The following is a 26,227-nucleotide window of genomic DNA, read 5'->3' on the forward strand; positions in this document are numbered from 1 at the left end:
TTGTTTTTGACAGCAGTAGACATCACTTCTGTCAATGGGTGATTCTGTCAATGGCAGCATCTCTGGAGAGAAGGAATGGGTTCGTTAAGAGACAATCCCTGTGAAATTAATCTAAAACAAACATCAATTCTAAAGTCATATTGTGCTTTACTAAAGAGGGTTACTGAATTCTTCTGAAGAACAGAGGAAAAACTCAATCTTTTTCGGAGGCTATTTTCCAAAGCTGCTCACTTCGCCTTTTGCTACTGCCCTAATGCAATGTCGGATCCCGGAAAATGCGTGAACCCAGAGGATTGTGTATTCGATCACTTCACCATCACCTTCCCCCTCTGCCCACTACTCTGCCACTAACAGAAAGCCTCAGGCTCCTGCTCGTCCTCTGGGCCTTGTGCATTCTAGATGCAGAAAAATGGTCCCCATGTTGTGGGAGTCCAGAACCAGGGGTCACTGTTTAAGAATAAGGGGTAGGTCATTTAGGACTGAGATGAAAAATGTTTTCACCCAGATAGTTGTACATCAGTGGAACTCTCTGCCACAGAAGGCAGTGGAGGCCAATTTACTGGATGTTTTCAAGAGAGAGTTAGATTTAGCTCTTAGGACTAATGGAATCAAGGGATATTGGGGAAAAAGTAGGAATGGGGTACTGGTTCGAAGGGCCAAATGGCCAACTCCTGCACCTATTTTCTATGTTTCAAGGCTGAGCCGAAAAAGGTTCCCAAGCTGATCTGGGATGTGAAGTGTGGACTGATGTCATTCTCAGAGAAGAACGTCACCTATACGTTCTTTCCAGAGATGTTGCCTGCCTCGCTGAGTTACTCCAGCTTTTTGCGCATATGTTCGGTTTAAACCAGCATCTGCAGTTCCTTCCTGCACACTTCGTCTGCTCCTGGTTATCTGAGCCAGGATCAACCCTGACCTATGACACACTACAGCTTTTATGAGGTTTAAGAATGCTGTTTCATCCATTTGTGTCCCTCACTAGCCAAAACTAAATTGCACTGAAGAGTATTTAAAGCTACCATCATTTATTAGCACATTAAAACAATGACCACACTTTTAAAATACTTTATAATTGTTGAAATAATTTTTAAAACTCCAGAAATGATTGTGACGATGCTACAGAAATGTAAGATTTTGTTTCCTTTCATAGCTGAGCGGTAATTGATGTTTGCTACCCAGGTTGGTGTTTGAATAATGACTGTCTTTGAATCAGCACCCTTCAGGAAGGATGGAGAATTTACAACAAAAAAAAATCAATCAGATAATCCAGAACGTAATGGTAATAATGAGGTCACAGGCATTGACCCAGCTTGGTCAGATATTTAATGTCTGTGTAGTCGATGGCTTTGTTCCAGAGAGGAAAATGATTGTGGGAAAACCATTAAATGAGTGTAATCCTTGTCTTCTTGGCTGCTAAAATCAGATAAGCCAATCAGAGAACGTTCCTCCTCCATGTTTTCTTGAGAGTGAGGAATTTGTTGACAGAATTTCAGAACAAGAAGTGAAACAATGTTCTATTGTGGCAAAATTGGCTTCATTAAAAAAAAAATGTTTTAACACTTTAAATGCGAGTTGTAAGCAGCCCTATAAAGAAACCCCCTTCACACTTACCCAGCCATAGTTTCTCTTATAAAGAGGAATGAAAGAAATTATGTTAAACCCTGTAGGGGTCTAGGAGTGCAGCCTGCACACACAGCGTGGGGTCACATCTCCACCGAGATAAGTCAGAAAGGCTGCTCTCATGAACATACTAAAGCCCCTGTCCCACTTTAACCACCTAATTGGCAACCTCTGCAGAGTTTGCCCTTGACTTATACTCGCAGCATAGTCGCCACGAGGTCGTAGGAGGTCTTCATAACTCTTCGTCATGCTCGTGAGTGGTCTCCGCGTACTTGTGGCTTCAAGTAGGTCGCGGCATTTTTTCTAGCCTGATAAAAAATGTCCACAAGTAAAAAAAAGGTTGGCATGGAAAAAATTGATACTTTTTACTCGCATGTAGGTCGTAGTAGGTCTTGATGGTAGTCGTAGATAGTAGTAGGTAGTCGTAGGTTCGTAACTGGCCCGAGAAAAAAATGCAAACATGACAACATCATTTTATCATGTGATAATTTCCCACTCGTAGCTAGTTATAGTTGGTCTTAGGTGTGGAAGACTGAGGTCGAGGGGGGGTCGTAGGAGGTCGTGGACATAGTCGTAGGAGGTCGTAGGAGGTCTTTTACTTTGGCGAATCATCACGACCTTGACATTATTTTCAACTCGTCTAGGGCCTGAGTTGGATGATCAGCCATGATCATATTGAATGGCGGTGCAGGCTCGAAGGGCCGAATGGCCTACTCTTGCACCTAATTTCTATGTTTCTATGTTTCTATGTCTTCTAAACTTGTGGATTAGGTCATCCAAGTGGGACAGGCCCTTAACTCTGTCAATCTAGGGAGATCATTTGGTGTCTTCACCCCAAATCTACCTAGAGATATTGATGACCTCTTAGGTAATTCTTGTAACGTCATCCCAGAAACTACGTCACTGACTAGTTTGTTTTAGAAAGAGACTACAATCGATTACAATCAGAACCCTATCCCAGGACACTTTATATTGTGGAGGCCTGGAATGCATGAAGATCCAAAATATTCCCAATAAGTTTTAATTCAGTTTATTGTCACGTGTACTGAGGTACAGCGGAAAGGTTTTGGTGTGTGCCAATCAGTCCGCAGAAAGACAATATATTATTACAATTGAGCCATTACAATGTATAGATACATGATAAGGGATTAACGTTTAGTGCAAGGTAAAGCCAGCAAAGTCCGATCAAGGATAGTTCGAGTGTCACCAAAGAGGTAGATAGTAGTTCAGCACTGCTCTCTGGTTGTGGTAGGATGATTATGCTGTTCCACCTCCGTTAACCCGGGTGGCTACCAGCCCAGGCTGAATTCTCAATCAGTCCATGCTTGAGACTGAATTGTTGTTGTTGTAACACTAATTGCATGGTCACTGTTGTTGTAACACTAATTGCATGCCTCCAACTACATCAAACTAATTTCGCAACTCTTTGCCTAAGTCCGCACCTCAACTCTTAGACCTGTGGTAATTGCCATACTGACTTATGCATTCCACGGCTCTTTATCCAGCATTAATACTAAGTCTTCCTGGTTTCCTGTGCTCCAGTTAATCAACATCAAGATCCTTATATCTGACTCTTGGCTACCAGTTGTTTCCTCTTCATCTGCTCCACCTCCAGTTGATACACCAAGTGTAACGCTCTACCAAAATAATTTTAGTTTTTATCTCACCACATTGCCACCCTTATTCTTTTCAATCCCATCAAAATCTTTCTCATTGCTTAACAAGGCACCCAGAGGAAACAGACACAGTCAAGGGAAAACATGCGGTCTCCACACAGACAACACCCAAGGTCAGGATCGAACCCTGGACTCTGGTGCTGTGAGGCAGCAGCTCTATCAGCTGTGCCACCGTGTTTCCCTGAACCTTCTAGTTATCCGGATGATCATTCTCAGGCATAATCATTTCACCATTACTGACTGTGTATTCAGCTGCCTAAACTCTGTACATTTCTGAGGCTCTCTTCCTCTCTTTCCACACTCTTTATAACCTACATCATTTGTCCTAAAATATTCTAGTTTGGCTCTGTACCAAATACTAAGTTAAAACTTAGCAAGTTTCCCATGCAGTTTTGCATTTAAATGATCAATGTTTAATTGCATTCCTTGTTACTGGTGCAGTCTGTGATCCCCTACATCCTCCAATACAGCCTCACGTATGTTCGAATGCTTAGCTTGTGGGGGGTCAAGGTCACAGTCGTTCTCAACTTTCTAGCTTGCTGCTCCAAAGCACTTCTCTTAGACTGCTGCTCACTGCTGCATTAGGCAGGCCCAAGCTCCCAGAGAAGACTTATTTTTCTTCAGAGTTCTTGGGTCTCCATGGTCACCATTAACAAAAGTCATGCATCCTGCAAGCACTGCCCTTCACCATTTTCTACCTGGTACCACTCGCATTCAGTAACAACACACTGCAGTAGCTGGAAAGTGCTGGTCACATTGTGGTATGTCCCTTTCAGAGCTGGCATCAGAAGTTGCATTATTACGATGAATGCCTGCCAGCTGCTGCAAGTACATGCTATGGATCAATGCTGTATTGAAGTCACCACTGTCACTTTCATTATGATCAAATCCAACAATGCTGTTCTGCAATCCACACAGCTGAAGATCTCACTCTTTATGCAGCTTTCATAAACTATATTAGTGTGGTTCACAATGCTGATAGAATGTCTTAAGTAACCAGAGTTTGTGTATAATGCCAATCTTGAGATTGACTCATATGCAAATGATGCCATCAGTAAATTACTTACATGTATTTGCAGGACTCAAGTTTACGTCTACAAATGATTAAATCTATAAATAGGAAAACAAGTACTGGAGTAACTCAGCGGGTCAGGCAGCATCTCTGGAGGATATGGATAGGCGATGTTTTGAGTTGGGTACCTTCTCGAGACCAGTCTGAAGAAGGATTCCGATGCGGACCTTCACCTATCCTTTTCCTTCAGAGATGGTGCCGAACTTGCTGAGATGCTCCAGCACTTTGTGATTTACTCAAGATTCCAGAATCTGCATTCATGTTTCTCCAAGTCTATGAATAGCATGGTTTAAATTTTTATTTTGACAACCAATGTACGCTGACTTGGGATGGTTGTGGTTTTGCCAGGACTCTGGTATAATGTTCGCCACACAACAATCTGAGATCAGGGACCAACAGATAGTCTCTCATAGTTCTTAACAATGTGAGGAGCTGTGCACAAGGAGGCTTTGAATCTCCATGGCAGCCCAATGTACTTTGGTTTAGAAGCAGTGTAAGGTGGCTCACTTCAGTGTCTTTGTTCAATGAAGAGTGATGGATGCTGATGAACCTTCTCCTATAAATCTGAAAACCAAACTGGCATTTGTTAAGTAAGTGTTGTGTTGCTTTCCCTGCTTCACGGAAGTATGTCAAGTGTTGCATGGTGACCTTATTATTTACTGTACTGTTTTGTGCAATCAATTGAAGTTTGCATTCTGCGATATTGGTCACATGGAATGTAGTGCTTCCATGCATGGAACTGGAGAGTCTTAATTGTAGAATGCTCTTGTTGGATTCTTCAAAAATTGATTAAAAAACACTGCAATGATTTTCCAGTCTGAAGAATGGTCCCGACCCGAAACATCAACCATCATTTCCCTCCGGAGGTGCTTCCTGACCTGCCGAGTTACTCCAGCACTTAGTGACTACCTTCGCAATTATTCTCTATAATGGTTGCACCCACTTAAGGGTGGCACAGCGGTGAAGTTGCTACCTTACAGCGCTTGCAGCACCAGAGACGTGGGTTTGATCCGAACTACGGGTGCTGTCTGTATGGAGTTTGTACGTTGTCCCTGTGACCGCGTGCATTTGATTCAAGATCTTCGGTCTCCTCACACACTCCAAAGATGTACAGGTTTGTAGGTTAATTGGCTTGGGTTTGTATACTCGGCATAAGTGTAAGTGTTAGGATAGTGTTAATGTGCGGGGACCACTGGTTGGCACGGACTCGGTGGGCCGAAAAGGGCCTGTTTCCGCGCTATATCTCTAAACTAAACTAAACTTCCAAGTTAAAACAGTTTGTGAAATATTTAAGATTGTGTCCATTGACCTGTATTGGAAGTTCTTTGCTATACAGTATTTCACTTATTTCTTTAAATGTAATGGGTTGTTGTTCCTTATGAAGCTTTTTCTTATCTTATCAATTCACTGATGTTTTTTTTAAATCACACTGCATTAACAAAGCAATGTTCTCAGTCTGAAGAAGGGTCTCAACCCGAAACATCACCTATTCCGTTTCTTCAGATGCTGCCTGACCCGTTGATTTACTCCAGCTTTTTGTGTCTATCTTTGGTTTAAACCAGCATCTGCAGTTCCTTCGTACACAATCTCATTTGCAGGGTACTAGCACCCAGGTTTACTGTCAGCCTACCGTGTATGTCTACTGGGAAAACACCAGATCCTGGGGAGCAAGGAATGTAGAGTGCAGTTTACTGAGCTGAATGAAAGAAAGTTGGGTCGAAACTGGCTGCTTTAGATTTTACTTCAGAAATACAGCATGGAAACAGGCCCTTCGGCCCACTGAATCTGCACCGACTAGCGATCACCCCAACCACTAGTTCTATCCTACACACTAGGGACAATTTACAGAAGCCAATTAACCCACAAACATGCATGTTTTTAGGAGTGTGGGAGGAAACCGCAGCACCCAGAAAGAACTCCTGCGGTCACAGAGAGAATGTACAACTCGGTACCGACAGCATCTGTAGTTAGTATCTCAGAAAATGATTACCAGAATACTGCCAGGATTAGAGGGTATTAGCTTTAGGAAGAGGTAGGACAAACTTAGATTGTTTTCTCTGGAACATTGCGGGCGGACTTGATAAAAGCATATAAAGTATATAAAATCATGAAGTATAAATTAAATAATGTGAGGCATAGATAGGGTAGACAGTCGGAATCTTTTTCCCATGGTGGAAATGTCAAAGATGAGAGGATGCAGCTTTAAGATGAGAGGGGAAAATTTTAAAGGAGATGTGCGGGACGAGTTTTTATTACACTGAGAGTGGTGGATGCCTGGAATGCGCTGCCAGGGATGGTGGTGGAGGCAGATGCAATGATGGAATTTAAGAGGGTTTTAGATAGGAACATGGATATGCAGGAGATGAAAGGATATGGATCATGCTCAGGCAGCAATTAGTTAATCTTGGCATCATGTTGGGTACAGATTTTGTGGGCCAAAGGGCCTAACCCTGTGCTGTACTGTTCTAGTGTCTCGGAAGCAAGGAAGATCTGGAGCTGAATTCACAGGACTCCAGATGGGCTCTTCCATCCTCTGCAAAGGGCCCTCTTTATCCAACCACCTCTTCCTCCCCCACCCCCTCCCATTCCCTTCACCCCCTATCACAAGCCCTTGACCCAGCCCAGGCCAACCCCTGCACTTCTATGTTTACTTTCAGTGTTTAGTTTATTATTGTCACGTGTACTGAGGTACAGTGAAAAGCTTTTTTGTTGCGTGCTATCCCTCTTCTCCCCTCTCCCATCAGGCAAGATGTATAGAAGTGTGAAAACTGACACCTCTGGATTCAGGGGCAGTTTCTTCCCATCTGTAATCAGAAAACAGAACCATCCTACCAACAACGAAAGAGCATTCCTGAGCTATTATCTACCTCACTGGAGACTTTAATCATTGGCGATCTTTGATCGGACTTTACCGGACCTTTTCTTGCACAAAACATTATTCATGTTATTCCCTTGATCATGTATTTATATGATTTGAATGACTCATTTGTAATCATGTTAGCAAGCAACAAAAGCTTTTCACTTTACCTCAGTACACGTGACAATAAACTAAACTCAAACTCTCAAGACCCAAAGTTGCTTCAATGCCAGTAAAACTGCATTGTACTTTAGCATATTGATGTTCCTGAAAATTCCTTAAACAAAGTGATCTCCAATGTTAAATTTGTGACAAATTACAGCCAAGCCTCATCCTGGTTCAGATAACCAGGCACAGATTTATCTGAGAATGACACGAGTGAGTAAATAGATGTTGCTGTCCTTTCAAACCAGTGAGATTGTAGATCACAATGGGCATGACATTTGAGTGTAATTGATTTAGTTTAATGGGGCTAGGAGGGAGAGGTAGATCACCCATGATTGAATGGTGGATTGACTTGATGGGCCGAATAGCCTAATTCTACTCCAATACTTATGACCTTATTGTCACATGTACTGAGGTATAGTGAATGGGGATATAGCGTTATTGTTTGCATTATTTGTTTGTGTTTTATTCTGGAGGAGATGCGAACACAAATAACATCCCACAGAATGTCAATAGCTGCCAGGATAGCCAGAAATGTGCACCATATTATCTGCACTGGGTTAAGCTAACTTTGAACAGCCAAGCATTGTCTATTTTGCAATTGCTCAGAGAAACTTCTAGGTCTAAGATTATTATGCTTGAGGCCGCTTTGCATTTGGCTTCTGCAGTTTAGACAGTGGGAAAGCAATAATCTACGTAAATTTATTTGAAGAAGGACACTCCATAGAGGGAGTACAGAGAAGGTTCACCAGACTGATTCCTGGGATGTCAGGACTTTCATATGAAGAAAGACTGGATAGACTCGGCTTGTACTCGCTAGAATTTAGAAGATTGAGGGGGGATCTTATAGAAACTTACAAAATTCTTAAGGGGTTGGACAGGCTAGATGCAGGAAGATTATTCCCGATGTTGGGGAAGTCCAGAACTAGGGGTCACAGTTTAAGGATAAGAGGGAAGTCTTTTAGGACCGAGATGAGAAAATCATTTTTCACACAGAGACTGGTGAATCTGTGGAATTCTCTGCCGCAGAAGGTAGTTGAGGCCAGTTCATTGGCTATATTTAAGAGGGAGTTAGATGTGGCCCTTGTGGCTAAAGGGATCAGGGGGTATGGAGAGAAGGCAGGGATGGGATACTGAGTTGGATGATCAGCCATGATCATATCGAATGGCGGTGCAGGCTTGAAGGGCCGAATGGCCTACTCCTGCACCTATTTTCTATGTTTCTATGTTTCTATGACACAAAATGCTGGAGTAACTCAGTGGGTCAGACAGCATATCTGGAGAAAAAGAATAGGTGACATTTCAGATCGAAACCCACTGAGTTACTGCAGCATTTTGTGTCCATCTATTCGGTTTATATCAGCATCTGCATCTTTAATCCCATGGAGGTGTGATGTCAAGATAGAAACCGCTAAGGTTTAAACTCACATTTATAAATGTACAGGTTTTAGTCGCCCTGTACCACAAAAAGGTGACTAATTTGATTAAGTGGCTGTGTGTGGGGTTGGAGGAAATGTTATGTGGAATCAATGGATTAATTAGGTGGGATGTAACACCCTGTCAGCGAGTTCGACATTGAGCTAGGCATAGAGTAGCTGATATGGGGGAAAGTTAGGTACGTATAAAAGCATCAAGGCACAGCCCTCAGCAGAAACATGCATCAGGTTAGCAAAATTTAAAGTGCCCTCAGAGGATTAATTTGTCATGAGAAAGCAGATGACTTCATTCACAGTATTGAGCCAGATGAACGGAGGGAGTTGCTTCGCAGAAGTTGGTGGCAGACGAGGAGTGCTGGTTTTGTAGCTGATTAGGCTGCCGTGCTAATTGGCAGCCTATCGGAGGGGAAGGCCTTCTGCTCAGCCGCCCACTGGGAATGTTGATTGGTTACTCCGACTGACAAGAGTATGCATGGGCTGAACATAAGGCAGCACAGCGCTTCAAAGCAGGAGTTGAAGGAGCAGCCACAGACTATACTTCCCGCTGCAGTTGAGCAACGCCGTCTTCATGTAAAAACCGCAACCGTGGTCTGTAGAATAAAAGCAAACGCGAGTTAAATGTGGGCTTCCTTGAGAGGTAAGGAAAGGCAATGATTGATTTCCCTCCTTGTCATGGCACTGTTTGCTGAGTGAGACGGATTACTCTTGTGTTTCTCCGTGACGCGGTGACAATGCTCCACATTGATTCGTGACTATTGCCAAATTGCTAAGTAAACCATTTAAGTTTTACTGAATGGCTTCAGCAAAATTGTCCTGACATTGCATGTTATGTGTTTGTCAAAGCTTGTCTCGCTGAAGATTTGTTGCTTTCAGCAAAGTTTTAAATTAATGACATTGAATTTTCTTACTGGGGATGTGCTTTGGTTTTTACAGCTTTCAAAGTGTGTGATTGTGGTGCTTTCTCTTTGCTATCTTCTGCAAAACCACTCACCACAATGTTGGTCAGTGTTGCACGCTATCTTGTTTTTTCGGCGAATATGTTTTTTAAACACAAGCTTGTTGTACGTGTGCAATAAATGAAGAATTGGCAATGGGATCTCCATATATTTATGTGCTGCATTCTATACTGGTGCCTTCGCCTACTGAACATAATGGGCTAAGCACCAAATGGGGGAAACAATCGACACATAATACTGAAGTAACTCAGCGGGTCAGGCAGCATCTCTGAAGAAAAGGAATAGGTAACGTTTTGGGTCAAGACCCATTTATTTTCGATGCTGTTGCAGATTTTTAAATAGATTTGACTAAAGGCATCATCTGACACTTCATTTTTATAGCTTCATAGACCAAGTGCAGACCCATTGGGTCTGCTCCTCCAACGCACCCGTAGCCCCCACAGGAGGCGTGGGCCTCCAACTCAACCCATTGCCGAAGCTAAGATTCGAGCACTGAGCAAAAATCATAGCTCGTGAGCCTCCCCCAGCACTGGAGTTGAAAAAAAAATCCCAATAGCATCTTCCCAGTTGACCCTCCCCCTCATGTCCTGCCAAGAGCTATGATGGCAACATTGTTGCAAATGTGCACTTGCTGTGAGATACCATTGAACTGAAAAGTTCAGAGTGTTCCTGCTAGTTTTCCTGTCTTTCAACTTTGTATCAAAGTGTGTTGGAAGCTGATTTTAAAGTAAAAACACATTTAAAATTCAAAGTATTTTTAAACATTTTCAGTAATAAGTTGAGAAATAAAGCCTGAAATTTTCAGATAAGTAGTTTCTGGACTCTACGGAAAAAATCTCCAACAGAATATGTAAAAATGTTACCTTTAGCGCGTCGTTTTTTTTGAGAAGATGTGATTACACATGAACAAACAAACACACACATGAACAAATACACACACATCCAAGATAAGAGTTTTAATAGTTACTAGACCAATGGCAGACCCGTTGGGTCTGCTCCCCAACGCACCTGTCCCCTACCCATAGCCTCCATTGGAGGCGGGGGGAGCAGGAGGGGGGCAGAGAGGGGAACGGGGAGCAGAGAGGGGGGGGGGTAGAGTTTGAGGGGTGGGGGGGGGGGCGTGTCACCACAGGGAAGGGCTGGTTCCTGAACGCAAGAATGGTTTGGGGGGGGGGGGGGGGGGGGGGGGGTGATGTCACTCGCAGCACGAGCAAGAAGACAATGGGTTTTCAAAGTATTTTCAGATTTTTTAACATTTTCATTAATTACTGGAGAAATGAAGCATGAATTTTTCAGATAAGGCGATTTTGGACTGCAGTGAAAATAACTCTACTGGAATATTTAAAAATTTTACTGTTAGCGTGTCATTCTTTCGAGAAGATGTGATTATAATCAAACAAATAAACACACATCCAAGAACAGAGTTTTAATAGTTACTAGACCAAGTGCAGACCCGTTGGGTCTGCTCCCCCAATGGTGTGATCCCCCAACACAATATTCCACCATGCACCCGTCTCCTCCAACGGAACTGAACCCGTTCCCAAATGTAAGATTCCAGCACTCCCCTGCCTCCCTCAGCAGTGGATTTAAAAAAAAATCCAATTTCACCTGCTGCAGCAGTTCCAATTGCAATACCAATTGGCCCTCCCCCTCCTGTTGAAGCACTTGCTGTGATATCCCATTGAGGTGAAAAGTTCAAAGTGTTCCTGTCTTGCAACTTTGTTTTGAAGTGTGTTGGAAGCTGATAGGAAGGAGCAGCGAATCAAAAAGAAGAAAGGCAGCCGGCAGCCGGACGGACGGACGGCAGGCGGTAACCACAGACTTTTATATAATAATAGAAGATATGTTGGAGTTACATATACAAGTGTGCAACATTCTTTATGGTGCTTGGGATAAGAAGTCTCTTATGTGCGTACTCCCAAATTTCTCTGGTCTTTATATCTCCACGTCTTTAGTTTAGTTTAGAGTTACTGCTTAGAAACAGGCCCTTTGGCTACCGAATCTGCAGCAACCAGTGATCCCCACACATTAACACTACCCTACACGTGCGATTTACACTTATTCCAAATTAATTTACACTTATACCAAGCCAATTAACCTACAAACCTGTACATCTTTGGAGTGTGGAAGGAAACCGAAGATCTCGGAGAAAGCCCATGTGGTCATGTGGAGAACGTACAAATTCCGTGCAGACATCACCTAAGTTCGAACCGGGGTCTCGGGTGCTGCAAGCTCTGTGATGCAGCAACTGTACCACCATGCCACCCCTGGCGTTGGTGATCAGGATGTTGTGCTTCTGCAATTAATGCTGTCTTATAGAAACATAGAAACATAGAAATTAGGTGCAGGAGTAGGCCATTCGGCCATTCGAGCCTGCACCGCCATTCAATATGATCATGGCTGATCATCCAACTCAGTATCCCGTACCTGCCTTCTCTCCATACCCTCTGATCCCCTTAGCCACAAGGGCCACATCTAACCTTCTCTTAAATATAGCCAATGAACTGGCCTTGACTACCCTCTGTGGCAGAGAGTTCCAAAGATTCACCACTCTCTGTGTGAAAAAAGTTCTTCTCATCTCGGTTTTAAAGGATTTCCCCCTTATCCTTAAGCTGTGACCTCTTGTCCTGGACTTCCCCAACATCGGGAGCAATCTTCTAGCATCTAGCCTGTCCAAACCCCTTAAGAATTTTGTAAGTTTCTATAAGATCCCCTCTCAATCTCCTAAATTCTAGAGAGTATAAACCAAGTCTATCCAGTCTTTCTTCATAAGACAGTCCTGACAACCCAGGAATCAGTCTGGTGAACCTTCTCTGTACTCCCTCTATGGCAATAATGTCCTTCCTCAGATTTGGAGACCAAAACTGTACGCAATACTCCAGGTGTGGTCTCACCAAGACCCTGTACAACTGCAGTAGAACCTCCCTGGTCCTATACTCAAATCCTTTTGCTATGAAAGCTAACATACCATTCACTTTCTTCACTGCCTGCTGCACCTGCATGCCTACTTTCAATGACTGGTGTACCATGGCACACAGGTCTCGCTGCATCTCCCCTTTTCCTAGTCGGCCACCATTTAGATACTAGTCTGCTTTCCTGTTTTTGCCACCAAAATGGATAACCTCACATTTATCCACATTATACTGCATCTGCCAAACATTTGCCCACTCACCCAGCCTATCCAAGTCACCTTGCAGTCTCCTAGCATCCTCCTCACAACTAGCACTGCCCCCCAGCTTAGTATCATCCGCAAACTTGGAGATATTGCCTTCAATTCTCTCATCCAAATCATTAATATATATTGTAAATAGCTGGGGTCCCAGCACTGAGCCTTGGCGGTACCCCACTAGTCACTGCCTGCCATTGTGAAAAGGACCCGTTTACTCCTACTCTTTGCTTTCCTGTTTGCCAGCCAGTTCTCTATCCACATCAATACTGAACCCCCAATGCCGTGTGCTTTAAGTTTATATACTAATCTCTTATGTGGGACCTTGTCGAAAGCCTTCTGGAAGTCCAGATACGCTTTGAAAGATCGCTAAACATGTGGTCTGCGTTTGGAAAGAATTCAAGTGGAACAATTTATTTATTACAATAAATGTAGTTTAGTTTAGAGATACATTTAGGAAGCAGGCCCTTCATCTCACCGATTCTGCGCGATGCGCACACTAACAGTATCCCACACAAATGAGAGACAATTTACAATTTTTACCAAGCCAATTAGCTTACAAACCCATACCTCTCTGGAGCGTGGGAAGACAATTGAGCACCCGGAAAAATCCCACGCAGGTCTCGGGTAGAACGTACAAACTCCATACAGACAGCACCGGTAGTCTGGTTCAAACCCGGGTCGCTGTAAGGCAGCAACTCTATCGCTGCGCCCAGCGTGCAACCCAATTGTTTGATAGAGCAAGTTGCAGGAAAGAAGTAGGAAGGAGGATATCAGGGTGAGGTGTTCCAAAGTAAAATGTATTTTGTATTCAAGGCTAAAGGAAGATGATCCATTATGATTCCTTCAGGTTAAAAGGGCATCACTACAAATCTGAAGTTGCAAACCATTTACAAACCTTGAGAACAGGCTGTTCTGCGGAGAAATATAATCCATTTTAACAGCAAATGAAAGGCAGTTCATAAGCCATAAGCTGTGGCACTACCGGAAGAGCCCATAAACCATATGAGTGGCAACAGGTGCTGCTCCGAGCTGCTAGCATAGACGCATGCAGCACGGAAATAGGCCTGCCTGCTCACCTTGTCCATGCTGACCAAGTCAAAATACTGGGCTAGTCCCATCTGCCTGCATTTGGCCAATAGCCCTCTCAACCCTTCTTATCCATGTATCGGTCCCAATGTGTTTTAAAAGTCATTGCATCTGCTTCTATAGCTTCTTCTGGCAGCTCATTCCAGGTAAGGACTACCCTCTGTGAAGAAATTGCCCCCAGAGTCCCTCTTAAATTTCTCTCCTCTATCCTTAAGCCAATGCCCACTAGTTTTAGAATTCTCTACACAGTGTAAGAAGTTCTACCCTGGGTATTGATTGGGACCAACAAAGACAATATTGGTGAGATTGACTCACAAAGCAGTGTCTATTTAAGACTCCTGCTATTTACAAAGTGGTAGAATGGAGTTGGATGCTTTTGAGAGGGAACTGCATGCAATGTGGAGGCAGTTCCAAGTCGTGGGGATCTTACAATGAGCATAGACTAAAGCCCCTGTCTCACGGTGCGAGTCCACCCACGAGTGATCCGCAGTTTAAAACAAATCAAACTCGTGGTAATCACGTAGAATTAACGCAGCGGGAACGTCGGAACTCGTAACGCTAACGGCAGGTACTCGGGGAAACTTGTTAACTCGTGAAAATCTTTCAAAATGATGAAAGATTTCCACAAGCCAAATTTACTCTTGAAGTAAAAATTTTAAACTTTTAAACCCGTTGTAAGAGCGTAAATAGCCCGTGAGTTTGCCGTAGTGACTTGTGAGTCTACCGTGGGCACTCTTTAACTCAGCGGGACAGGCAGCATCTCTGGAGAGAAGGAATGGGTGACGGGATGACGTTTCCAAAATTCTGATGCGTCTTTGTGTTACTCCAGCACTGTGTGTTCACTTTTTGTCAACCAGCATCTGCCCTTTCTTGTGTATGAAATTATTTGTATCTGTGGCAGTTGATTGTCGCTCCCTTCAGTTTCCCAGGGGGTCGGGACGGGCGAGACGGGAGGGGGAGGGGGGAGATGCTGCCTAGTAGTGACGATCTAATTTACCCAACGAGTTACGCTCTCTTGAAGGATTAATTTCTAAATAACCCGCCATTTTCTCTTCATTCACTGTTATATCCGAGAACTGCTCCCGATGAACTCCTGGATTTGATTTTTTTTCCTCCCGGGGTTAAAAGAGAAAACAAATGCATTTAAAGCACCAGGGGTGGGGTAGAGGCGTACGACCAACGAACGGGGCAATATTATCCAGAATTAGTTAAATAAAACAAAAATTGGAGTACTGAATAATGGCACAGATTTGAGAGGAACAGGAAGGAACTGCATATGCTGGTTTAAACCGAAGATAAGCTCAAAAAGCTGGGGTAACTCAGCGGGACAGGCAGCATCTCTGGAGAAAAGGAATGGGCGAGATTTCGGGTCGAGTCCCATCTTCAGACTGCAGTATGCAGTTGCCTAGTCCATTTTTCCAGAGATGCTGTCTGACCCGCTGAGTTACTCCAGCTTCCATGTCTCGCTACGGATTTGAGAGAGTGAGATTCACTGCCAGACATCGTCAAGGAAACAGCAGCGTACCAATAGTACGATTATTGTAGCGGTATAGCAAAGACATCTCTGCTGTCTGGTTTTTGTGTTTCATATATTTGTTCTCCCCCCCCACCCCCACATTTCCCTCCCAACTCCAGTCCCGTCTGTGTTGGGACTTTTCTTGAAAATAGTGGGCATTCTGAAGAAAGGTCCCGACCCAAAACATCACCCATGCTTTTTCTCCAGATATGCTGCCTGGCCCGTTGTTACTCCAGCAGTCTGTGTCCATCTTCACAATATTGGTGAGATTGACTTCCAAAGCAGAACTGTGTCTATTTAAGACTCCTGAGTTAAATTTACAAAGTTGCTGAAGGGACATAACTGATTTGGAGGCTTTTGAGAGAGAACTGCATGCAATGTGGAAGCAGTTCCAGTGTGGTTTTGTAATAATGTGAGACTTCGGAACAATTTAGTGTCTATTCCAAGACGATTATCCAGCCAGTGTTGATTTATTATGGTCTTGGGGCCCAGCAGCAAAGTTTATATCACAATGACCTACTGCTCCACTCTGCCTCATGGTTGGGAGTACGATCTTTTATTGAAGATCACTACCTACAATTGTGATCAGAAAATAAGAGACCAGAAATTAAGGAAGTTATCTGTACAGGAGCTCAACCTCAAGTCAAGTCAAGTCAAGTCAAGTTTATTTGTCACATACACATACGAGATGTGCAGTGAAATGAAAGTGGCAATGCTCGCGGACTTTTGTGCAAAAGACAAACAACAAAACAACCAAACAAATTATAATCACAATCATAACACACATATTCTTTTGCATAATAAATAATGGAAGGAAAAACGTTCAGTAGAGTTAGTCCCTGGTGAGATAGGCGTTTACAGTCCGAATTGCCTCTGGGAAGAAACTCCTTCTCAACCTGGCTGCGGCTTTAAGTTTGATGTCTTAATTAGGAAAAGGAACATTAACTTTATGTCTTAATTAGGGGCAGTCAAATCGAGGGATACATGTATTACTTCAACAAGAAGAACTCTTTAAAGTGGACAGGCAGTGCAGTGAACAATTGGTGTCAACCATTCAACTGGAGAAAGAGTTAATGTACAAGCAAGTTGTGACTCATTCAAAGGAACCCCTGAGTGTTGTGTTATAATTTTAGCTGAAACAAAAAAAATATTTTCTTTCCTCTACTGTGTAGAGTCTTCCAGGAAGGCCAGTCTGTGTTTCGACTTATTTCCCAAATTCAGTTTTATCACTTCGAGGATAGAAAATTCGTAGCCCATAGTTATGGCATGAAAAGCATCTGCTTTCATTGAAATGTGACATTTCAGAGATTAAATAGGCTGTTTCATGTCTCTTGCCCTCCCATTAAAATAATTCCTTAATCTCTTCAGCTTTGACTGAGTTTTCCGAAGCCAATCCATCGTTGGTCTGTGCCACTTTATTTCTGATTGCTTGCCTGTATAGTGGCTGTGGGTGGACTCTCTGCAGTACAGGTGCTATATAAATGCACGCCATCGCTTGTAATTCGCAATAATACTTCAGACTCCTTTGTTGTTGGTGGCCTGCTTTTTTCATGGTTATCCCCTCCTGTCAAACACCACCCTCTGAAGTGCCGCTTTCCAAATCCCTCTGCCATTTTGCAGTCTCCTCTCTCTTTTGATCAGCCGGCCTCCCTCCTGACCAGCTTTCCCATTAGCAACCCTCACGACTCCTGTTCAGCTCAGGGCGCCTTTCCCTTTTAGTCTTTAGTAAATTGCCTTGACGTCTTTCTGTACCTGAGGAGCGCATTTACAATTAAAGCTGCCGCAATGGTCTTTTCTTCCATTTGGGTTTGAACTTTGTGGTGATGCTAATCCACAGAAGGTGCATTTTGGAAATGTTCAGTTTGGGACCAGAATAAACAGCAAACCTGCTCTTTCCACAATGCAATTCTTGCCTTGGTTGTTTTGGAATTATAGAGTGCTTCATTGATAGGATAAATATCAGGCTCTCAGCTAATGATGAAGATTGGCTGCATACAAATAAAGGCAGTGGGTTTATTTCAATGGGCAATGAAACACAAATTTTAGGCCACCCCATTTAGAAGGAGTCAGTGGTGGACTTTTTAACAAGGCTTGCTGTCCCGACACACAAGAAGCAAATATTCTCATCATGGACAGCTAATTACTGTTACTCAAAGGTAATGTAACAGAAGGAGCCAGATTGTTGGTAAGAGAGCCCTCAGGGCTTTGACAGCTTTTGAATTCCCAGGCGACATTTAAATCAGGGCTACTTTTCTTGGCATGCAGTCTTTTGTTCAGGGTTATGAGAGGGAGAAAAAGCATCCAAAATGAGCTTAAAAATGACATGTAGCCACAAAGACATTTATTACTGATTATTACCTGCAATTTAGTTTTTCACAGTACACAGGGGAATGTATTTGAAGTACAATAACGTGGATTATTTTGTGTCTGCTTTTTTTTTCAATGATCTGCTGGGTTGGTAAAAGCAGTGGTGGATTCCAGGCAGAATTTTTTGATGTGGATACCAGCTGTTCAACTCAAACAATCAGTTTGGTTCTGTTCAGAACAAGGATTGTGACCCAAAAACATTGACTGTCCATTTCCCTCCACAGATGCTACCTGACCTGCTAGGTGCTGTCTGTACCGAGTTGTACATTCTCCCTGTGACCGAATGCATTTTCTCTCCACAGATGCTGCCTGTCCCGCTGAGTTACTCCAGCTTTTTGTGTCAATCTTTGGTTTAAACCAGCATCCGCAGTTCCTTCCTACACATATGCTCTTCAATTTGCTGCCTATATGCAGGAAAAGGAAGTACAGCCAGGTGGTCTGAATTTCCAAACTGAGGGCGAGGAATGGAGTGAAAGGCATCTTTAATCAAGGACCAATCTCATCCCGGTCACTCCTCCTTCCCCTCCCTTTCTCCCATCAGGCACGAGATATAGTTTCAAAACGCACACCTGCAGATTCAGGGACAGTTTCTTCCCAGCTGTCATCAGGCAACTGAACCGTCCTCTCACCAGCCAGAGTATGGTCCTAACCTCCCATCTACTTTGTGAACTATCGTTGATCGGACTTTATCTTACACTAAATAATATATCTTTTACCCTGCATCTGAACACTGTGGGTGGCTTGAATGTACTCATCATCTATAGTCTTTTCGTAACATTAATGCCCCTGTCCCACTTAGGAAACCTGAACGGGAACATCTGGAGACTTTGCGCCCCACCCAAGGTTTCCGTGCGGTTTCCGGAGGTCGCAGGTGGTTGCCGGAGGTTGCAGGCAGTGGAAGCAGGTAGGGAGACTGACAAAAACCTCCGGGAACCGCAAGAAAACCTTGGGTGGGGCGCAAGGTCTCCAGAGGTTTCCGTTCAGGTTTCCTAAGTGGGACAGGGGCATTACAAATTTAACACTGATGCAGATGGTAGATGAAGGATCTAAGAGCCTGGGCCCTAAAAAAACAAATCTGCAGATATTGCCTCATAGTGCGCCCATCCGAGCGACCTGGAGGTTGCAGGTGGTTGCCGGAGGTTGCAGGTAGTGGAAGCAGGTAGGGAGACTGACAAAAACCTCCGGGAACCGCACAGCAACCTTGGGTGGTGTACAAAGTCTCCAGAGGTCTCCGTTTAGGCTTCCTAAGTGGGACAGGGGCATTACCAATTAACACCTAGATGAAGGATCTAAGAGCCTGGGCCCTAAAAAAACAAATCTGCAGATATTGCCTCATAGATCGAGAGACCTAGGTTCCAGTCTGACCTCTGATGCTGTCTTTGTGGAGTTTGTATGTTCTTCCATTGACTTTGGGTGCTCTGATTTCCTGTCATTTTGCAAAGATGTGTGTGTTGATAGGTGATTTGGCCACCAAGTTACCCCTGGTATACTGGACAGTGGTAGAAACTGAGTTGAGTTTTCAGGGGGGGGGGGGGGGGGGGTGGGGGGGGGGGGGGGGGGGGGGGGGGGGGGGGGGGGGGGGGGGGGGGGAGGGAGAACAAAACATTATATTTTATATGGGATTAGTGTGAATGGGTGGGGTTGGCATGGACTTGATGGGACAAATGACTTGCTTGTATGTCTCAATGATTCTAATTCTAAAGAATCATTCTAAGTGGAGAAATTGTTCCATCTCCATCTTGAATGACTCTGGGCATCTCAGCATAATTGTATCGTGCCTTTCGATTTTTGGGGGGAACTTCTGAGGATTAATCTTTCAAATCTATACTTCCTTCCTCACATTCATCTAGGAACCTAGCAGTCCTTCCAGGTGAGGCATGGTGCACATGCACCTCCTCTAACCTCATCTATTGGGTGCACGGTGGCGCTGCTGTAGGGTTGCTGCCTTACAGCGCCAGAGCCCTGGGTTCGATCCTGACTACAGTTGCTTGTCTGTGCGAAATTAGTACATTCTCCCTGTGACCTGCGTCGGTTTTCTCTGGGATCTCCAGTTTCCTCCCACACTAAAAAAACGTACAGGTTTGTAGGTTAATTGGCTGGAGTGAGGCCCAGCGCAAATTGGAGGAACAGCACCTCATATTTCGCTTGGGTAGTTTACACCCCAGAGGTATGAATTTTGACTTCGCTAACTTCAGATAGCCCTTGCTTTGTCCCGCCCCCTCCCCTGACATCAGTCTGAAGAAGGGTCTCGACCCGAAACATCACCCATTCCTTCTCTCCAGAGATATTGCCTCACCCGCTGAGTTACTCAACATTTTGTGTATACCCACACTGACCTTTCTGTCCTGGGCCTCCCCCATTGCCAGAGTGAGGCCGCACGCTAAATGGAGGAACAGCACCTCATATTCTGCTTGGGTAGCTTATAACCCGTCAGTATGAACATTGAATTCTCCAATTTTTGTTAAGTAACCTACAAACAACCCTGCCTCTCTCTTGTGACCTGCCTGGACTCACCCATTTCTCCCCCTTCCCTCTCCCCTTACACCTATATTCCTTCATCTGGCTTCACAATTCACATCTCTTCTATCTTCATCTCACACCTTTTGCCTTTTCATCTCTGGCTGTTGTCTGACCATCAGCCTATCAAAATTCCCCCTCACTTGGATTCACCTATCACTGGTCTCGACCCGAAACGTCACCTATTCCTTCCCTCCAGAGTTGGCCCGCTGAGTTACACCAGCATTTTGTCTCCGTCTATCATTCACCAGGCTTTGTCCTGCATCTCCTGTCTTCCAGTCCCCCCCCCCCCCCCACCCTGCCCCCACTCCCCACCCACTACAATCTCAAGAAGGGTCCTGACCCAAAACATCACCTATTCATGTTCTCTAGTGATGTTGCCTGGCCTGCTGAGTTACTCCAGCACTTTGTCTTTTTCTAAAGAAAAATATGTTCACAAGCTAGGTTGAGTACAAGCCCAGCACTTACTTCTATCTAAATGAACTAAATGGCACTTTGGAACTGCTAGCCACAGATAATAACTTTGGTTTTAGTTTTTAGTTTGAGAGATAGTGTGGAAACAGGCCCTTTGGCCCACCGGGTCTATGCCGACCAGCAATCTCAGCATATTAACATTATCCTACACCCACTAGGGACAATTTTTACATTTACCAAGCCAATTAACCTACAAACCTGTACGTCTTTGGAGTGTGAGAGGAAACCGAAGATCTCGGAGAAAGCCCACGCAGGTCACGGGGAGAACGTACAAACTCCGTACAGACAGCATCCGTAGTCAGGATCGAACCAGGGTCTCCGGTGCTGCATTCGCTGTAAGGCAGCGACTCTACCGTTGCACCACCGTGCCACCCTGCATCCAATTCCATTTCTGTTTTGTTACTCAGAGCCTGTATTAAACTTGTACAGAGATTCCTTGGCACTTGCTTACAATTCTCAAGTTACAATTTTTTTTAAATCAGTTCATGTGCAAAGGATTTATAGTTGCCTTGTAATGGGACAGAGCCATCCTATGTAAAGGGAATGACATTCCCTTGTGCTATATGAAATGTAAATGTTGTTCCACTTAATATATTAAATGATGATAAGGTGCACCATGATGGAATTCAAAGCTGCACGCCACTTCCTGCCATGCTGCAAAAATATCTGGAGAAAAGATGTTTCATCTGGTTTGCTGGCCCTAATGTTTCACTTTTTGTTTGTTTCAGCTGCTTTAATTATGAGAGTTATCAATGACCACATGTTTTTTTTAATGCAACAGGTGGCTGAGGAATTAAGTTAGGAGACAGAAGTCCCAGCCTCATGTGAAGTGGTCGCATTTCTGCAGGAAGGGGCGACAGAACTTACTTTCCCCCAAGTGCGGAAGTCTCAAGGACAAAAGGGCATAGCTTTTAGAGGGGAAAATGTAAAGGAAATGTGTGGGGCAAGTTTGTTTTAATTTACACAGAGAATGGTGGTTGCCTGGATCGTGCTGTCTGGTGTGGCGATGGAAGAAGATACAATAGCGGCATCTGACAAGCTTCTAGATAAGCAAACACAGAAGGCTAAGAATTTTATGCAGGCAGAAGAGATTGTCGGCGCGGATTGTTTTGCGGAACACCTTTGCTCAGCCCGCCTGAACCTACCTGATCTCCCCGTTGCTGGACACTTTAATTCTCCTTCCCATTCCTACACAGGCCTTTCTGTCCTAGGTCTCCTCCGTTGCCAGAGTGAGCCTAAATGTAAATTGTAGGAACAGCATCTCATATTTTGCTTGGGATGTGGTATGAATATTGATTTCTCTCACTTTAGGTAGCCCCGGCAATCTCTCTCTCTCTCTCTATCTCTCCTCCTCCCCCCCACCCAATTCGCACCAGCTTCTCATTTTCACCCGACAAACAGCTTACAATGGCCTGTTTCCTTTATCATCGTTACTTTTTTGCATATCTTTCATTCATTGTTCTTTATCTCTCCACATCGCCATCTATATCTCTCGTTTTCCTTATTCCTAACCAGCCCGAAGAAAGGTCTTGACCCAAAACGTCACCCATTCCTTCCCTCCAGAGATGCTGCCTGTCCCGCTGAGTTACTCCAGCTTTTTGTGTCTATCTTGAGTTTAAGGTGGCATTAGGTTCGGCATGGACATTGTGGGCTGTTCCTGTGCTGTACTGTTCTATGTAATTGGCTGCAAAGTTTGTGTTGGATGAGATAGCAAAATAGCTTGTACTTCTGTTAAATTTTGAGTTTATGGGTGTTCTTCTCCCTTCAATTGTGAACACTTAATCTCAGCTAAATGAGAATGTAGTGATCATGATCAATGCAAACCCAGGATGCCACGGAGACAAGTTTATTTGTCTGACATGGCTTGCAGTTGACACGTTTAATAATCTCCCTAGCAGGCTTGGTTTAGGTAGATGAGCACCAAAGTACTTATTGTGCACTTATTTATACGGACCTGAGTCTAATTTATAATCTTTTTGATACCAGATCGAATCAAAATGCCACATATATGGTTTTGTCAGGGTGGGGCTGCCAGGATGTATTTACTTTAGACCTTAAGAGATACAGTACATAAATGGGCCCTTTGGTCATTGGAGTCCATACCGACCAGCAACCACCCTGTACACAAGCATTAGGGCTATTGATTTGTCCATTAGCTCCCTGTGGGAAATGCCCACCCAGTGGACCACATTGTGTGCATTACAATTTCTAGCGATAGCCTCCTTCGTGGAAGTTCAATCACTCATTTACAGGTTGTGCCACGTTGCTTTATTGTTGGCACCAGCACTAGATGTTAATTGTGGATGTTGAAGACCGGCGAATAATAACTGCATTGATATGCCATTCTATGTCCAGTACGCTTCATCGGCTATTGATCAAACAACCATTCCTTCTCTCCAGAGATGCTGCTGCCTGTCCTGCTGCGTTACCCCAGCATTTTGTGTTTATCCAAGAGATAGAAAAGACCGACTGTTGAAATGGTTAATCAGAGAGCCATCCAAATTTAAAAACCTGCTGGAGAAAGATGGTGCTTGCTGTCTGCTGTGCTGAGCTCGGCGGACCCAGTTAGTAATCTGGCTGTTATGTCAAGTCTCATCCCTATCTCAAAGAGATAGATTTACCAGCCTGTCCATTAGTCCTGCTTCCCCTCGTTGATCTCCGCATTCTTTTAAAATAGCCTGCTCTTTCCTTGCATTGTGTCTGTCATTGTTGATTTAATGGGAAAGAAAGGATGACGAGATTGAATTACATCGCTATTTATTTTCATGCCACGTTGGCTTCAAAAGTTATCTTCTGTAAAATGCTCTCAGTGGAGAACATTCAGAAATGTTCATTGCCTGCACTGGTAAAAGACAGTGAATTTAAAAGCATCAACTATATAGTCATAAGGGCTGAAATCCATCTGGTCTGTAATTAACTCCCCGTCTCTTTGCTTGCCGTCATCCAGCTCTTCATGAGCCAGAGAAGATAAAATTCTGTCTCGCTATCCCACTCTGAAAGCGATATACTATCTACAGTCGGTCAGATTCACTGCACTGCTTCTAACTGGCTTCCTTATATTCTGCTGTTTGGTCGATGCAGGTGCTGGAGGCATTGCCTAAGTGGCTACAGAGGGTTTTGCACCACTTCTCATGGGAGAGGGTTTATTTCCACCACCTGACTGTGAAGAGCAGACAACCTTCTCCCATGAAATAAGATCCAGAGGTTAGTAACCAATTACTCGGGGAATCGTCATTTGAGTTTGGTTTGGCGAAAGGATTAATTTTCATGTTTGTTATTTCAATTGATGGCACAGTATATAGCACGGGACTAATTTTATTTTTAACTATGATTAATTGTAACTATATCTTCAAAAGGCAATGGACATTGCACAATTTTGATTGATCGGAAGAATCTGCAAAAAATGAGCGTTAATTTTTAACTGGCTGGCAAAGGTTTAGTTGCTCAGATTTACAAGGCTGAGATTAATGGTTTCAAATTTCCTGAATGAATGGGTGTTCTTTTTGACAGCTACTGTGGTTGCAGTCAGTGATCTTTATTCTAATTATTTTATACCACAAAGCTGAGGTAAATTTTACGGTTGCTGCCTGAAGCTGCTCTTTGTTTTTGAAAAGGAAACCGAATTGCCACTATTTTAAGTGATCGGTGATACAAATGACAATTTATTTACCAAAGTCTTATCATTCACCTGCTAATGGTAAGGGAAATTTATTCAGCATTGAATTCAGCTATAAAACCTTTTTATGTCAGTACTTATTTAATGCAGTTCCTCCTTATGTCTTGGCATGGCAGGTGGAAGCAGCAATTCATATGTGTTAAATAAAGCCAAGTGCTCCATTGTTATCTCCCCTAGTATTTAAAGTTGCCAGGTGAGCAATGCGTAGTGCAATGCAACATTTTTGTGCCATTTGTAATTGAATATTTCTTAAATCCTGCCCATGTAAATGTAACAGGGACAATTGTGTTTCTAAAAATGGGATCAAGGTCTTCTGTATACATTTTGTATATTGAGGTTGCTCAGATGTACCGTGACATCAAGTGGTACTATTGAAAACCACTTGACATCAATGAGCTTGTGGATAAGACACTGCAAGCCAGTGCAGGCCACTCACTTCAAATCAGGCCTTGGTTGGAGAGTTAAGGTCATCCAGGCTAACTGTTAACAGAGCCTGGACCGATCTGGTTTGCTGCTATGTTATCCTGAGTATTGATCTACTTAGAGATGGCGCCACATTTTTAAATGTGCCGCTTGGTGTTGTCTTCCTCTAAAGGGCCTGTCCCACTTGCCGATTTTTTTCGGCGACTGCCAGCATCATTGACGGACGTATCAGGTCACTGAAAAATATGCGGCGTGTCACGGCGTGATGACGTATGACGTGCGGTGTCTTTTCAAGTGTCGCAACATTTTTTATTGCCGCTGGATTTTGAAATGTTCACAATCTTTTGGCGACACTGATATGACGCCGACAGTCGCCAAAAAAATCGCCATGTGGGACAGGCCCTTTAGAGTGCTGCTCCACCCCATTTCCCCAATCTTCAGCCTTGACCTTCTTTACCCATACACTTTCTTTCTTATCCTTGTGCATCATGTCATCCCTCACCCAGCGATCTCTCAAATAACAGCAGGCCAGGCAGCATCTCTAGATAGAAGGAATCGGTGACGTTTCGGTCGAGCCCCTCTTCAGACTGAGATATCTCCACTAAACTTTCCCTCCCTCGCCTTATAACCAGAAACATCACCCATTCCTTCTATCCAGAGATGCTGCCTCTTCTGCTGAGTTACTCCAGCAATTTGTGTCTCATCTTCGGTATAAACCAGCATCTGCAGTTCCTTCCTACACATATCGGATAAGACCCCATCGGGTGTAGTTCTTATTGTTGGACCTTGTAGAGGATGGACCTTGTTGTTGGACTACTGGGAGAGGCATAGATAGGGTAGACAGTCAGAACCATTTTCCCAGGGTGGAAACATCCAACACTAGAAGGCACAGCAATAAGATGAGGGAGGGAAAGTTTAATGGAGATGTGCGGGGCAAGTTTTTTATTACACAGTGTGGTTGGGGCCTGGGACGCATTGCCACAGGTGGTGGTGGAGGCAGATACGATAGTGGCATTTTAGACTTTTCGGAATAGAAGTATATGGATCATGTACAGGCCAATGAGGTCAGTTCAGCTGGACACCATGTTTGGCATAAACATTATGGGCCTATAGACCCATTCCTGTGCTATACTGTTTTAGGTTCTATGTTATTCCAACTGTATTCTCTCCATATTGTTGCAATCCCCCCCCTGATTCCACCACTCGCCTACACACCT

The 26,227-nt window shown here is 43.9% G+C and overlaps 1 protein-coding gene across 5 annotated transcripts in view; it reads left to right on the forward strand.

Moving 5' to 3' along the window:
* lypd6 (LY6/PLAUR domain containing 6) overlaps positions 1-26,227 on the forward strand; it is a 197,275-nt gene that overhangs the window by 89,239 nt on the left and 81,809 nt on the right. The window contains exons 1-2 of one of the 5 annotated variants that reach the window (XM_055638703.1): positions 9,278-9,463; positions 23,993-24,115. The exons of 1 other annotated variant lie outside the window; for it this stretch is intronic. In XM_055638703.1, the coding sequence (XP_055494678.1) occupies positions 24,043-24,115 (73 nt within the window). In that variant the 5' untranslated portion in view covers positions 9,278-9,463; positions 23,993-24,042. Of the gene's footprint in view, positions 1-9,277; positions 9,464-23,986; positions 24,116-26,227 lie in introns of those variants that run through there. 3 more of the 5 variants (XM_055638704.1, XM_055638701.1, XM_055638699.1) reach the window with 3 other exon arrangements.

This window comes from Leucoraja erinacea, chromosome 7 (assembly GCF_028641065.1).
Source record: "Leucoraja erinacea ecotype New England chromosome 7, Leri_hhj_1, whole genome shotgun sequence".
In the NCBI taxonomy this organism is placed as follows: Eukaryota; Metazoa; Chordata; class Chondrichthyes; order Rajiformes; family Rajidae; genus Leucoraja; species Leucoraja erinaceus.